Below are 12,071 nucleotides of genomic sequence, written 5' to 3' on the forward strand. Positions count from 1 at the left end.
TGGTGCTGCAGGCCTTCAGTGGACTATTGCCACTGACATGTATTTTGGACGCTTGGCTTGGCTAAAATGGGCTCCCCCTTGTGATATTTTTCCAATTTCATACTGAAAGGAAAAGAGAAAATAATAGTTTGGACTATATAGTGATTTATATTTTTTCTAAGGTTTATATGTCTTATTTTATCCTCACATTTCCATAAAGTAACTCCTTTTTTACATATTAGAAACTGTCAAACATGGAAGCAATATGCTCAAGGTCACTTGGGATCAGAACCCAAGCCTCCCAGCTCCCCATCTGCCTTCTTCTCACTAAACCGCACTGAACTCAGCAGGACTGAATCTAGAACCCAGCTCACCTACGTTTCCAATTTAATCCACCCTGCTGAGTGTGTGCAGAACACGGGGGTCGTGAGCAATGAAAGTGGATTTGAGATGTTACCTTGGAAATACAGATTCAATTAACATAACCCCTGTTCACCCTGTCTCGATTTTGCATTCGTATCACATGCCTCTTTGAACCTGTCAAAACGGCTTACACATTTTATTCCTTCATGAACACCTATGCAAGGCAAGAAAAGTGGCTAGAAATCAGAAGGGCAAGAAACCAAATGAAAGAAATCAAAAGAGGGAAGCATCCAAGAGAGAATGAGAGTGAACAAAAATAGGAGAGCCTGCTTCACTGCAATGTTTTAAGGTCTGTTCAACGCGCAGGCATTTGCAATTTTAGACATTCCACGTCTGCACTTGGACCCGCCTGGGACCTAGGCCAAGGTAGTGACAGCAGCACCCAGGCAGGTCTCTAGAACTGGCTTCAACCTGAAGGAGGCCCACTCAAACAAAGCACAGAGGCAAGAGTATGGGTTTAGAAGACAGATCAGAGATAGAATGCTAGTAACCTCCCAAGTTATTACCCGAAACTCAGTTTCTTCAAGTAAAAGTGGGGATAATAGCACTTCTTGTGTCAAGGACTCAGAGCCGCTGCAGGTCAATCTCAGGACAGTGTTTAGTTCTCCATAAATGGCACCTGTAGACTTTTATTTTTGATCATCACTGTCCTTCGTCATCATTACTGAACATAATTAAGAGTTTTTAGCTGCCTGTTTGATTCTGCTGCTCAGTAAATGCACAGTTATCACATGCACTTTTCTCTAACCAATAGCCATACAGACCTGGGGGAGGCTCTGACAGCCAGTCAATATGGAAACCACTTTCTCTAGCTTGCCTTAAGGTTAAGTATCTTCTTTCCTATGAAAAAAGGAAAAGTTATTCAGTCAGAGACTCAGCGTTTCAGCTGCTACTATGAAAGCATGCCCAAGGAAGCTAGTAAATAAGTTTTGCAAGAAAACATATGCTTTTATTCACATCCTAGAAAGCTCTTCCTTTTCCATCTAATATGGCTTCACATCAGCACCAGAACAATAGAGAGTAAAGATGCAATGAGCACCCGTTACATATGGATACGTAAATGCAAGGCGGACCTGCAGCCTTTACCGTGAGGCCTCCTGCCTGTACTTCACCTGAGGCTGGGATTAAGTGGTGGCCACTGACCGCCCTGAGGCCCAGAAGGCGGAACCAAGAAACAGCCAAACGTAGGCAAACTAAGGAAGGGGAAGGCACAACCACAGTGCCCTGGTCCAGCTGACACCTCAGAAACTTGTTCCCGTCTCGCTGTCTGTTATCCCATTTCACTTACCTGGCCACCCCTGAAATACACCCCCCGCCTCCCCATACGCAAGGCCCAGCAAGCAGATAACCAGGAAGAAATATCCCAACGACCTCTAAGGAGTAATCATGCCAATCTCCATGCATCTCCTGAAGCTAGTCTACAGAGGGACAGTTCTTGAAACATTCTGCACAGAGAGCTTCGGGCGATCAGGCAGAGAGACTTACAATGGTCCTGTCTAATGTCTCCATTCTCTTCCATTATTTCCTCAAGCATAAGGATCTGTGGGAGCCACCTCAGTACACTCAGTCCCCATCTCCCTGCTGCCTATGAGCTCATGTTTTATTCATTCTCATAAGTGGCAGCCAGCACAGCACCCAACACCTACTTCTTACTCAGTACATGTTTGGAGGAATAAATAAAATTAACCTTAATATAACCCAAAATTACTGGGAACACTGAAGAACGCTGATGTGAACTAGAAAGTAGGACTTCCCAAAAATGATCCCAAACCTTCGCCTCCTCCAAACAGCAAATTCACATTAAAAACTGTAGGATCTGACTTCCCTGGTGGTCCAGTGGTTAAGAATCCGCCTTCCAATGCAAGGGATGCAGGTTAAATCCCTGGTCAGGAAACTAAGATCCCACATGCTGTGGGGCAACTAAGCCCGTGCGCCACAACTAGAGAGCCTGCGCACTGCGACTACCGAGCCCGTGCACCCTGGAGTCACGGGCCACAACTAGAGAAGCCCACGTGCTGCAACGAAGATCCTGCGTGCCGCAACTAAGACCTGATGCGGCCAAAAAAACCAAAAAACAAAAAACTGTAGGATCATTTTATTACCCAAACAAGCGGGGACCTGTTTTTGTCACTTACCTTGAGAGACTCATAATGGTCTTGTCTAATATCTTCATATTCTTCCATGATCTCCTCAAAGTACTCATCTTTTAGATTCTCATCTAACAGTTGAGAACACTGAAAATGCAAGATCAAAGTTCAATAACCATAGAGGAGCGAAAGAAGATAAAACATGAGTAATACTGGTCAGTCCTAGGGTCATCTCCTTCAGGAAGCCTTCCCATACTAACATCATTTCCTCTCCCTTCACCAGTTGTGCTAATGCCTGCCTGGCTTTACAGTAAAGGGTTAACTCAGCAGGCCTGGGATGCTCCAATGTTGCATGTTACAAAGAAGAGACTGGACTTTGACCGCTCCTGGGAGATAAACTCTAAGCCCTCAGAATATCCTGCCTGATAAAGAATGTCTTTGTCTACCTGGGGCCTCAGGCCATCCCAGAAAGTTTATGCTAACAATGTGAATTATGGGGGAACTTGGCTTACGTGCTATCTAACCTCTGGAGGGGTTGAAGCCTGAGAACCCCCTAAGGTACTCAGACAGGTCAGACAGGTGAGCCCTGCCTATGTGACTGGCTTCCAATAAAAGCCCAAGACACTAGGGCTCAGGCGAGCGTCCCTGGTTGGCAACACTCCATACATGCTGTCACACATCATTAGTGGAAGAATTAAGCTCTGTCTGTATGACTCTGAGGGGAGAGACACCCGGATGCTGGTGCCTGGCCTTTTCTAGATTCCACTCAATTTTAATCTGTATCCTTTCATGGTTATAAACCGTGATTGTGAGTATAAAAGTGTTTCTGAGTTCTGTGAATCCTAGCAAATCACTGAAACTGGGGGTGGTCTTGGGGCCCCAAAACACACTGGTTAGGTACCCCCTCTTCAGGGTTTCAAAGATACTCTGTTCATCTCTCCATCACTGCATTTACCACAGGCTTCCAGCATCTGCCTAGGCATCTACCTCCCTGACTAGAGGACAGGCCCTGTGAGGGTAGGATTGCACCTTAACCACCTTCGTGCCCCTGGCTTCTAACGTGGGGCCCGGCACATAGAAGGTGCATCCTCACAAATGTTTGCTGATGGAATAAGGCTGATCTTCACAGTCAACCATGAGCTTGTGCTAAAATAAGAAAGGAAACTGATCATCTGAGAAAAGTGAGGCTACTCAGTAAACTGTAAAACTAGAATCAGCTAAATAGTATTTATGACTATGATTACCAAATAGGTAGAATAGCTGCCACCAAAGCTCAAAATAAAATCACAAAGGAAGAGGAAATGGCTGCTGCTGTTCACATCAGTTCCAAGATCACAGCACTGTCCCAACCCTGCATCCTCCAGCAGGATTTTCTAACACACAAAAAGGCAGGGAAGTTCAATACCATTATCTGAAATGGAGGAAGTTCGGCTGGATGATGGCTAAAGTGCCCATCAGCTTTAAATGTCTATAATTCTGTGTGAATTGTCTAAGTATCTCTAATAAAAATCCAATCAGCTGTGAGTTAGTATAAAACCAAATCACTTTATTAAGAAATATAATCAGTAAAGGCCATTGTGATAAGCCTAAAAACAGGCTCCCAAATGGTATGCATACTAGAGTAATTCCCAGTCTTATGTGAACCTCACCTCAATGGAGTCCTCACTTAGGAAATCCAGCAGAGCTCATAAAAACAAGAAAGGATGTCTACTCCTGAGCTCCCCCAAAGTACATGCAATCACTGTTTTAAAACACTGTTGCGTTCTGCTAGAATTTAAACTCTGAGAAAGTAACCCCCCGATTTCCAGAACTTGACAGCATCCAACACAGGAACTACTGGGTAAATGGAAGGGGTTGCTGCTGTTGGCTGGTCCCTTCCACACCCCCTGTGGAGCTCCTGCTGCCAGAGCTGCGGTGACAGGCCCCTCCCTGCCCAGGCTGACTTGCTCAATGGAAACAAGCTCATGGCCAATTATATGGGCTAATCTATGTGGTCCTTCCATCACAAAACCAGAGTCCATCCTGTGTTTTCTTGCCAACCATCAGACATAGAACTTTTCCTTTTTTTCTTTCTCACGGCAAATTGCAGCACAATTTACGGTGGGAATATGCTGAAAATTTATTTTCTAATTTAAAGAGGACTGAATATTCACATCTTGTTTTTTATTTTTTTTAAAAAAAAGGAAAGAAATTAAGGGGGCATCCATCATCCGGTCTAAATCTCCAACTATTATGTATGTAATTGCCACATTTTGGAACCTTTCAAATAAATACATGAGACAGTAGCTAGAGTGTGAACCTGCGTCATGATCACTGCAGTGAGATCAAAAGACTCTGAACCATCAATCAATCTAAACAAATCAACCTAAACAAACTGTACCACTGACTCCCGAAATGTGTCACTGGCAATTACCCAAACGATTTGCCATCATACTTATGTCTGAGTAATTTCAAAAGGTGGCTGTTTCTTTGTATATGAGAAGAGCCAACTACTGTCGACTGCTTGGCTGGACCAAACGGTAAAAGGCACAGACACCCACGCCTCATCCTCTGCTGGCTTCCAGCTGGGTCCACGGGGCTTTAGCTCTTCCAGACAGTGGAGGAGTGTCCTCGGAAGAGAATCAAGGGACCAAGTCATTCCCAGCTAAAGTCTTCCCCAACCTGTGGGGTCAGTGTTACCACTGCACATGCAAACGGGACCAACGACTGGTCTCCAAACAGGAAACGTTCACAGTCATTCATTAGCATTTGAAAACAGGAATAAGCCTTAAAGAGAGGCTCACTGGTTACTCAACCATGGACCTGACATAACCTCTTTACGAAACACTATCCAAATATAAGATCCAAAAAATTGTTTTTAAATTGAGTTGTAGAAATGTGGTTTATTTGCACGTTAGTCTATCTCAATGGCAATTTAAATAACTGCAATTTTATGACTCCAGCCTGATTTAATTTTATCCTTCTTAATAAAGGAGACATTAAATATTAATGGAAACAAGTTTAACTAATGCCTCACAGAGTAAGAGCACCTGCATTCAAATCCACACCTGTTGCTTCAGGGATGTGTGGCCTCAAGAGTTACTAATCTCTTCGTTCCTGTTTCCTCACCTCTAAAATGGGGATAATGAAAGTATCTACCTCATGAGGATAAAATAAAAAATCCATGTGAAGAACTTAGCACAGTGCTGGGTACACTATAAATATTTAATAATGTTAGCGATTATTGTATAATTTTCATATAAGTAAATTCAAAGATCTGAAAGAATTCCTTTGGAAAATGGCTCAGGAAATGGGTCGCCCTGGTCCAGGCTGCGTGACAGTGCCTGGTAGTGTCACAAGTCACCAGGCCCCTCGCCTGCAAATGTGAAGGTTGGACTAGATTAATGGTGCTTAAATTGCGCTCTTTCAATGAGAACCAGGAATGGGATGAGGGGTGGAAGGGGCTGCTCTTCTTTGTATTCTACTGAGTTTTCAGGGGAGACATCACTTGCAAACAAGGTTTCTGTGGCTAAAACAAACTTGGAAACCACTGGACCACATGGTCACTCAGATTCCCACAACGTATTATATCCCATTATTCAGTGAAAATAATGAAACACATAACAAGAGACGATGTTAGGCTTCACTGATGGAGAAAAGCAGGAAAAACCACTTAGGTAAGTTCTTTACTATATTTACCGAATTCTGTGTTTTCAACATATATCTGTGAATGCTTTTCTGCCCTTGGGTAGGGTCAACTGGCCCATTCCAGATTAAACGTTTTTCTACCTGGAAATGGGTCATTAAAAAAAATTCTACATTCCTTACTACTCAGCCATTAAAAAAGAACAAAATAATGCCATTTGCAGAAATATGGATGGACCAAGAGATTTTCATACTGAGTGAAGTAAATCAGAAGGAGAAAGACAAATTCCATATGATATTACCTATATGTGGAATCTAAAATAGGACACAAATGAACTTATCTATGAAACAAAAACAGAATCATGGACATACAGAACAGACTGGTGTTTGCCAAGGGGGAGGGGGTTAGAAGATGTAAGCTTTTATACAGAGGATAGACAACAGAGTCGTACTGTATAGCACAGAGAACTGTATTCAATGTCCCATATTCAATAATGAAAAAAAAAATCAGGCTCCCTGACTTCAGACTATCCTACAAAGCTACAGTAATCAAGACAGTATGGTACTGGCACAAAAACAGAAATATAGATCAATGGAACAGGATAGAAAGCCCAGAGATAAATCCACGCACATATGGTCACCTTAACTTTGATAAAGGAGGCAGGAATGTACAGTGGAGGAAAAACAGCCTCTTCAATAAGTGGTGCTGGGAAAACTGGACAGGTACATGTAAAAGTATGAAATTAGAACACTCCCTAACACCACTCACAAAAATAAACTCAAAATGGATTAAAGACCTAAATGTAAGGCCAGACACTATCAAACTCTTAGAGGAAAACATAGGCAGAACACTCTGACATAAATCACAACAAGATCCTTTTTGACCCACTTCAAGAGAAATGGAAATAAAAACAAAAATAAACAAATGAGACCTAATGAAACTTCAAAGTTTTTGCATAGCAAAGGAAACCATAAATAAGACAAAGACAACCTTCAGAATGGGAGAAAATATTTGCAAATGAAGCAACTGACAAAGGATTAATCTTCAAAATTTACAAGCAGCTCATGCAGCTCAATATCAAAAAAACAAACAACTCAATCCAAAAATGGGCAGAAGACCTAAATAGACATTTCTCCAAAGAAGATATACAGATTGCCAACAAACACATGAAAGAATGCTCAACATCATTAATCATTAGAGAAATGCAAATCAAAACTACAATGAGGGGGCTTCCCTGGTGGCGCAGTGGTTGAGAGTCCGCCTGCCGATGCAGGGGACACAGGTTCGTGCCCCGGTCCGGGAAGATTCCACATGCCGCGGAGCGGCTGGGCCCATGAGCCATGGCCGCTGAGCCTGCGCGTCCGGAGCCCGTGCTCCGCAACGGGAGAGGCCACAACAGTGAGAGGCCCGCGTACCGCAAAAAAACAAAACAAAAAAAGAGATGAATGGATAAAGAAAATGTGGCACATATATACAATGGAATATTACTCATAAAAAGAAACGAAATTGAGTTATTTGTAGTGAGGTGGAGGTACCTAGAGTCTGTCATACACAGTGAAGTAAGTCGAAAGAGAAAAACAAATACCATATGCTAACACACATATGTGGAATCTAATAAAAAAAAAAAAGTCATGAAGAACCTAGGGGCAAGACAAGAATAAAGACACAGACCTACTAGAGAATGGACTTGAGGATAAGGGGAGGGGGAGGGGTAAGCTGGGACGAAGTGAGAGAGTGGCACAGACATATATACACTATCAAATGTAAAATACATAGCTAGTGAGAAGCAGCCACATAGCACAGGGAGATCAGCTCAGTGGTTTGTGACCACCTAGAGGGGTCGGATAGGGAGGGAAGGAGGGAGATGCAAGAGGGAAGAGATATGGGAACATATGTATATGTATAACTGATTCATTTTGTTATAAAGCAGAAACTAACACACCATTGTAAAGCAATTATACTCCAATAAACATGTTAAAAATATATTAAATAATGCAAAAGATTATTAAAAATAATGCATATATATGCATAACTGAATTACTTTGCTATACAGCAGAAACTAACACAACGTTGTAAAAAAACTATACTTCAAATAAAATTGATTAAAAATTTTTGCATTCCTTTCATCTCTGGCACAGAGTTAAGAAGTGCCCATTCATGTTTGTAAATATTTGTCAATGGCTGAAATCTCTCTCTGGGTTGGTGTCAAGGTCCAAGTGTCCTGGCACCCTTCCTATTACTCAGGCCAGCACTGCTGCAGCTGGCTCGGGGGTGGTGCCGGAAAACACAGGACACACACACCCGTCCTCCTTCCGGCAATGCACACACCCGCAGTGACCACGACACGAGCCCAAGGCTATTTTTTCACATTTCTCTAGTACAATTCAACAGAAGATCAGCTCTGTGCTTTGTGACCACCTGGAGGGGTGGGATAGGGAGGGTAGGAGGGAGGGAGAGGCAAGAGGGAAGAGCTATGGAAACATATGTATATATATAACTGATTGATTTTGTTGTAAATCAGAAACAAACACACCATTGTAAAGCAATTATACTCCAATAAAAATGTTAAAAACAAAAACCAATAGAAGGTTTTGGGCAATACCCTCAACTCACAGCCCTCTGTGTTGTCCCTTCAACGCAGCTATAACTCTCAGCGCACTCTGTTGCCCCTACACAGGAGCTCTGACTAACTCTCACCGCTCTGTCTGCTCCTTCAGAGCACCTCTAATTCTAAGCGCTCTCAGTTGCCCCTCACAGCAGCTGTAAACCTCAGCGAGCTCTGTTGCCCCTTCACAGCAGCTCTCTCAGCGCCCTGTGTTGCCACTTCAACGCAGCTCTAATTCTCAGCACTCTTTACTGCCCCTTCACAGCAGCTCTAACTCAGGGCTCTCTGTTGCCCCTTCACAGCAGCTCGAAATCTCAGCGCTGTGTGTTGCCCCTTCACAACAGCTGTAACTCTCACCACTCTCTGTTTCTGCTTCACAGCAGCCCTGACTCTCTACGCTCTCTGTTGTCCCTTCACAGCGGCTCTAACTCTCAGAGCGCTCTGTTGCCCCTTCACAGCAGCTCTAACACTCAGCCCTCTCTGTTGTCCGTTTAAAGCAGCTCTGACTAAATCTCAGCGCTCTCTGTTTCCCCTTCACAACAGCTCTATCTCTCAGCGCTCTGTTTCCCTTTCAACGCAGCTCTAATTCTCAGCGATCTCTGGTGCCCCTTCACAGGAGCTCTAATTCTCACCGCTCTGTTTGCTCCTTCAGAGCAGTTCTAATTCTTAGCGCTCTTAGTTGCCATTTACTGCAGCTGTAAACCTCAGAGCTCTCTGTTGCCCCTTCAACGCAGCTCTAAACCTCAGTGAGCTCTGTTGCCCCTTCAACGCAGCTCTAACTCTCAGCACTCTCTGTTGCCCCTTCAGTGCAATTCTGACCAAATCTCAGCGCTCTGTGTTGCCCCGTCACAGAATCTCTCTCAGCGCTCTCTGTTGCCCCTTCACAGCAGCTCTAACTCTCAGCGCTTTCTGTTGACCCTTCAGAGCAGCTGTGACTAATTCTCAGCGCTGCCGGTTGCCCCTTCACCGCAGCTCTAAATCTCACTGCTCTGTTGCCCCTTCAGAGCAGTTTTGACTACATCTCAGCGCTCTGTGTTGCCCCTTCAACGCAGTTCTATCTCTCACCTCTGTCTGTCACCCAGTCTCAACATCTCTAACTACCTCTCACCGCTATCTGTTGCCCCTTCACAACAGCTATAACTCTCAGCCCTCTCTGTTGCCCCTTAATAGCAGCTCTGACTAAATCTCAGCGCTTTCTATTGCCCCTTCAGATCAGCTCTAACTCTCAGCGCTCTCTGTTGCCCCTTCACAGCAGCTCTCTCAGCGCCCTGTGTTGACCCTTCAACGCAGCTCTAATTCTCAGCACTTTCTTTATTGCCCCTTCACAGCAGCTCTAACTCTCAGCGCTCTGTTTCCCTTTCACAGCATCCCTGACTATCAGCGCTACTGTTGCCTCTTCAGAGCAGCTGTGACTACATCTCAGCACTTTCTGTTGGCCCTTCTCAGCAGCTCTAACTATGCTCGCTCACTGTTTCCTCTTCACAGCAGCTCTATCTCTCAGCGCTCTCTGTTGCCCCTTCATAGGCGCTCTAACTCTCAGCTCTCTCTGTTTTCCCTTCACAGGAGCTCTGAAACAACGCGAGGCCCACACTTACCACCACCACGCTCTTAGATGCGTCCAGGACGTGGATCACAGGCGCGCTGTATCTTGGGGCTATTTTAACTGCTGTGTGGGTTCTGAAAAGAGGTGTCAGGGAGAAAAACACATCCGTCAGGGCTGACAGTTCCTACACAAGTCTTGTTCAGAACCATTAGAGATAATGTGATTCTACAGTGCTTTCCAGAGAAAGAATTCAAGGTACTTATAAATATTGAACTCCAAATTTTCCTTGGAAAATGAGAATGACTTTCTCCCCACCCTAAGAGGGGGAAGCCAAGGGGGAAAAGGCATGGATTTTTGGCCCAGACTACAAAGAAGCCTAGGAGAAAATGAGAAGGATGATGTCCTCAGCTCTCTGTACTAGCAGCCTGTCTGAAGTAAGTGAACTGACCGGCCCGGGCACAGCACTTTGCTGTCATAAAGGTCAAGTGGAGTTTCTTCCTGCAGATGAGCTGGGCCTCCAGCCAGGAGCCCTGGAGAACCAGACACTGGCAGGAGCCACGGGTCACCACTCCCCAGCTGCTGCTCCCTGCCCCCGGGAGACACCAACACCTCTCCACCCCAAGCCCACCTTGTACTTGTAGGAAGGAGCCTTGGACCGTAAATAAATTCAACACAAAGTAACACAGAGAGGCCAAAGCAACAATATCTTATCCTAACATTAGCTCAGCCCCAAATCCCTTTTGCCAAACTTGAAAATGTCAGTTCTGAGGAAGAAACACCCTTTAATCCTTAAAAATTACCTAATTTTACCGCAAAATTGCCCTCTGATTGCTGAATGTTTATAGCAATAGCATAGGCTACACATCTGCTATTTCATTACGGAACATAACATATTAAAGTGAGAACAGAAAATGTATACACCCTCCGCTATTATAGTTAAACCAAGACCCTGAAGCTGGGACAGAAGTGTGGACTTTGCCACAATTCCACATAAAAGGGTGACAACAGTAGTTTCCACAAGATGGACAGTGTTCCCAGTCTTTTCTCCTCCTTCCTTCCCCCTTAAAGTAGCAGCAGCTTTTCCCAAGTCAGATACTTTCATATTCTTTCTCCTCAACTAAAATGTATTTTCATTTGGAAAGATGTCCAGAATATGCTACTTTATGAGGAAAAACTAAAGTAGCAAAACAGTATGTTTAATACAATTTTATTTAAAAAAGAAACAAAACAGGGCTTCCCTGGTGGCACAGTGGTTAAGAATCTGCCGGCCAATGCAGGGGACACAGATTCGAGCCCCAGTCCAGGAAGATCCCACATGTTGCGGAGCAACTAAGCCCGTGCGCCACAACTACTGAGCCCGCGTGCCACAAATACTGAAGCCTGCACGCCAAGAGCCCATGCTCCGCAACAAGAGAAGCCACCGCAGTGAGAAGCCCATGCACCACAACGAAGAGTAGCCCCCGCTCGCCACAAGTAGAGAAATCCTGCACACAGCAACGAAGACCCAATGCAGCCAAAAATAAACAAAACACTACCACCCTCAACCTGCCCCAACCAACCAACTTGTATGTAAGTGTCTGTATATTTAGAAAACACAGAGAAACAGACATCAAAGAGTCAGCACTGGTTATACGGAGGTTAGAACTGGGACTGAAAGTGGGAAGGGAGAGACTAAATTTTACTTTCCATTCCTCTGAATTGTTTGACATGTTCTAATAAGTGTGGATTATTGAGGTAATTTTTAAAAACCAAGAGAATATTAAAGGTACATTATTTGTGTAAGTGTGTTTTTAAGAGACTTCTAAGGGA

The 12,071-nt window shown here is 44.2% G+C and overlaps 1 protein-coding gene across 3 annotated transcripts in view; it reads right to left on the reverse strand.

Annotated features, from left to right (window-relative positions):
- The window catches only part of MTR (5-methyltetrahydrofolate-homocysteine methyltransferase), a 115,464-nt gene that overhangs the window by 9,278 nt on the left and 94,115 nt on the right, over positions 1 to 12,071 (reverse strand). For all 3 annotated transcript variants that reach the window (XM_065894925.1, XM_065894926.1, XM_065894927.1), the window contains 3 exons: positions 10,315 to 10,396; positions 2,538 to 2,636; positions 1,167 to 1,242 (listed from right to left, as the gene is read on the reverse strand). In XM_065894925.1, coding sequence (XP_065750997.1) covers positions 1,167 to 1,242; positions 2,538 to 2,636; positions 10,315 to 10,396 — 257 coding nt within the window. The remainder of the gene's footprint in view (positions 1 to 1,166; positions 1,243 to 2,537; positions 2,637 to 10,314; positions 10,397 to 12,071) is intronic.

Source organism: Phocoena phocoena, chromosome 16 (genome assembly GCF_963924675.1).
Source record: "Phocoena phocoena chromosome 16, mPhoPho1.1, whole genome shotgun sequence".
NCBI lineage: Eukaryota > Metazoa > Chordata > Mammalia > Artiodactyla > Phocoenidae > Phocoena > Phocoena phocoena.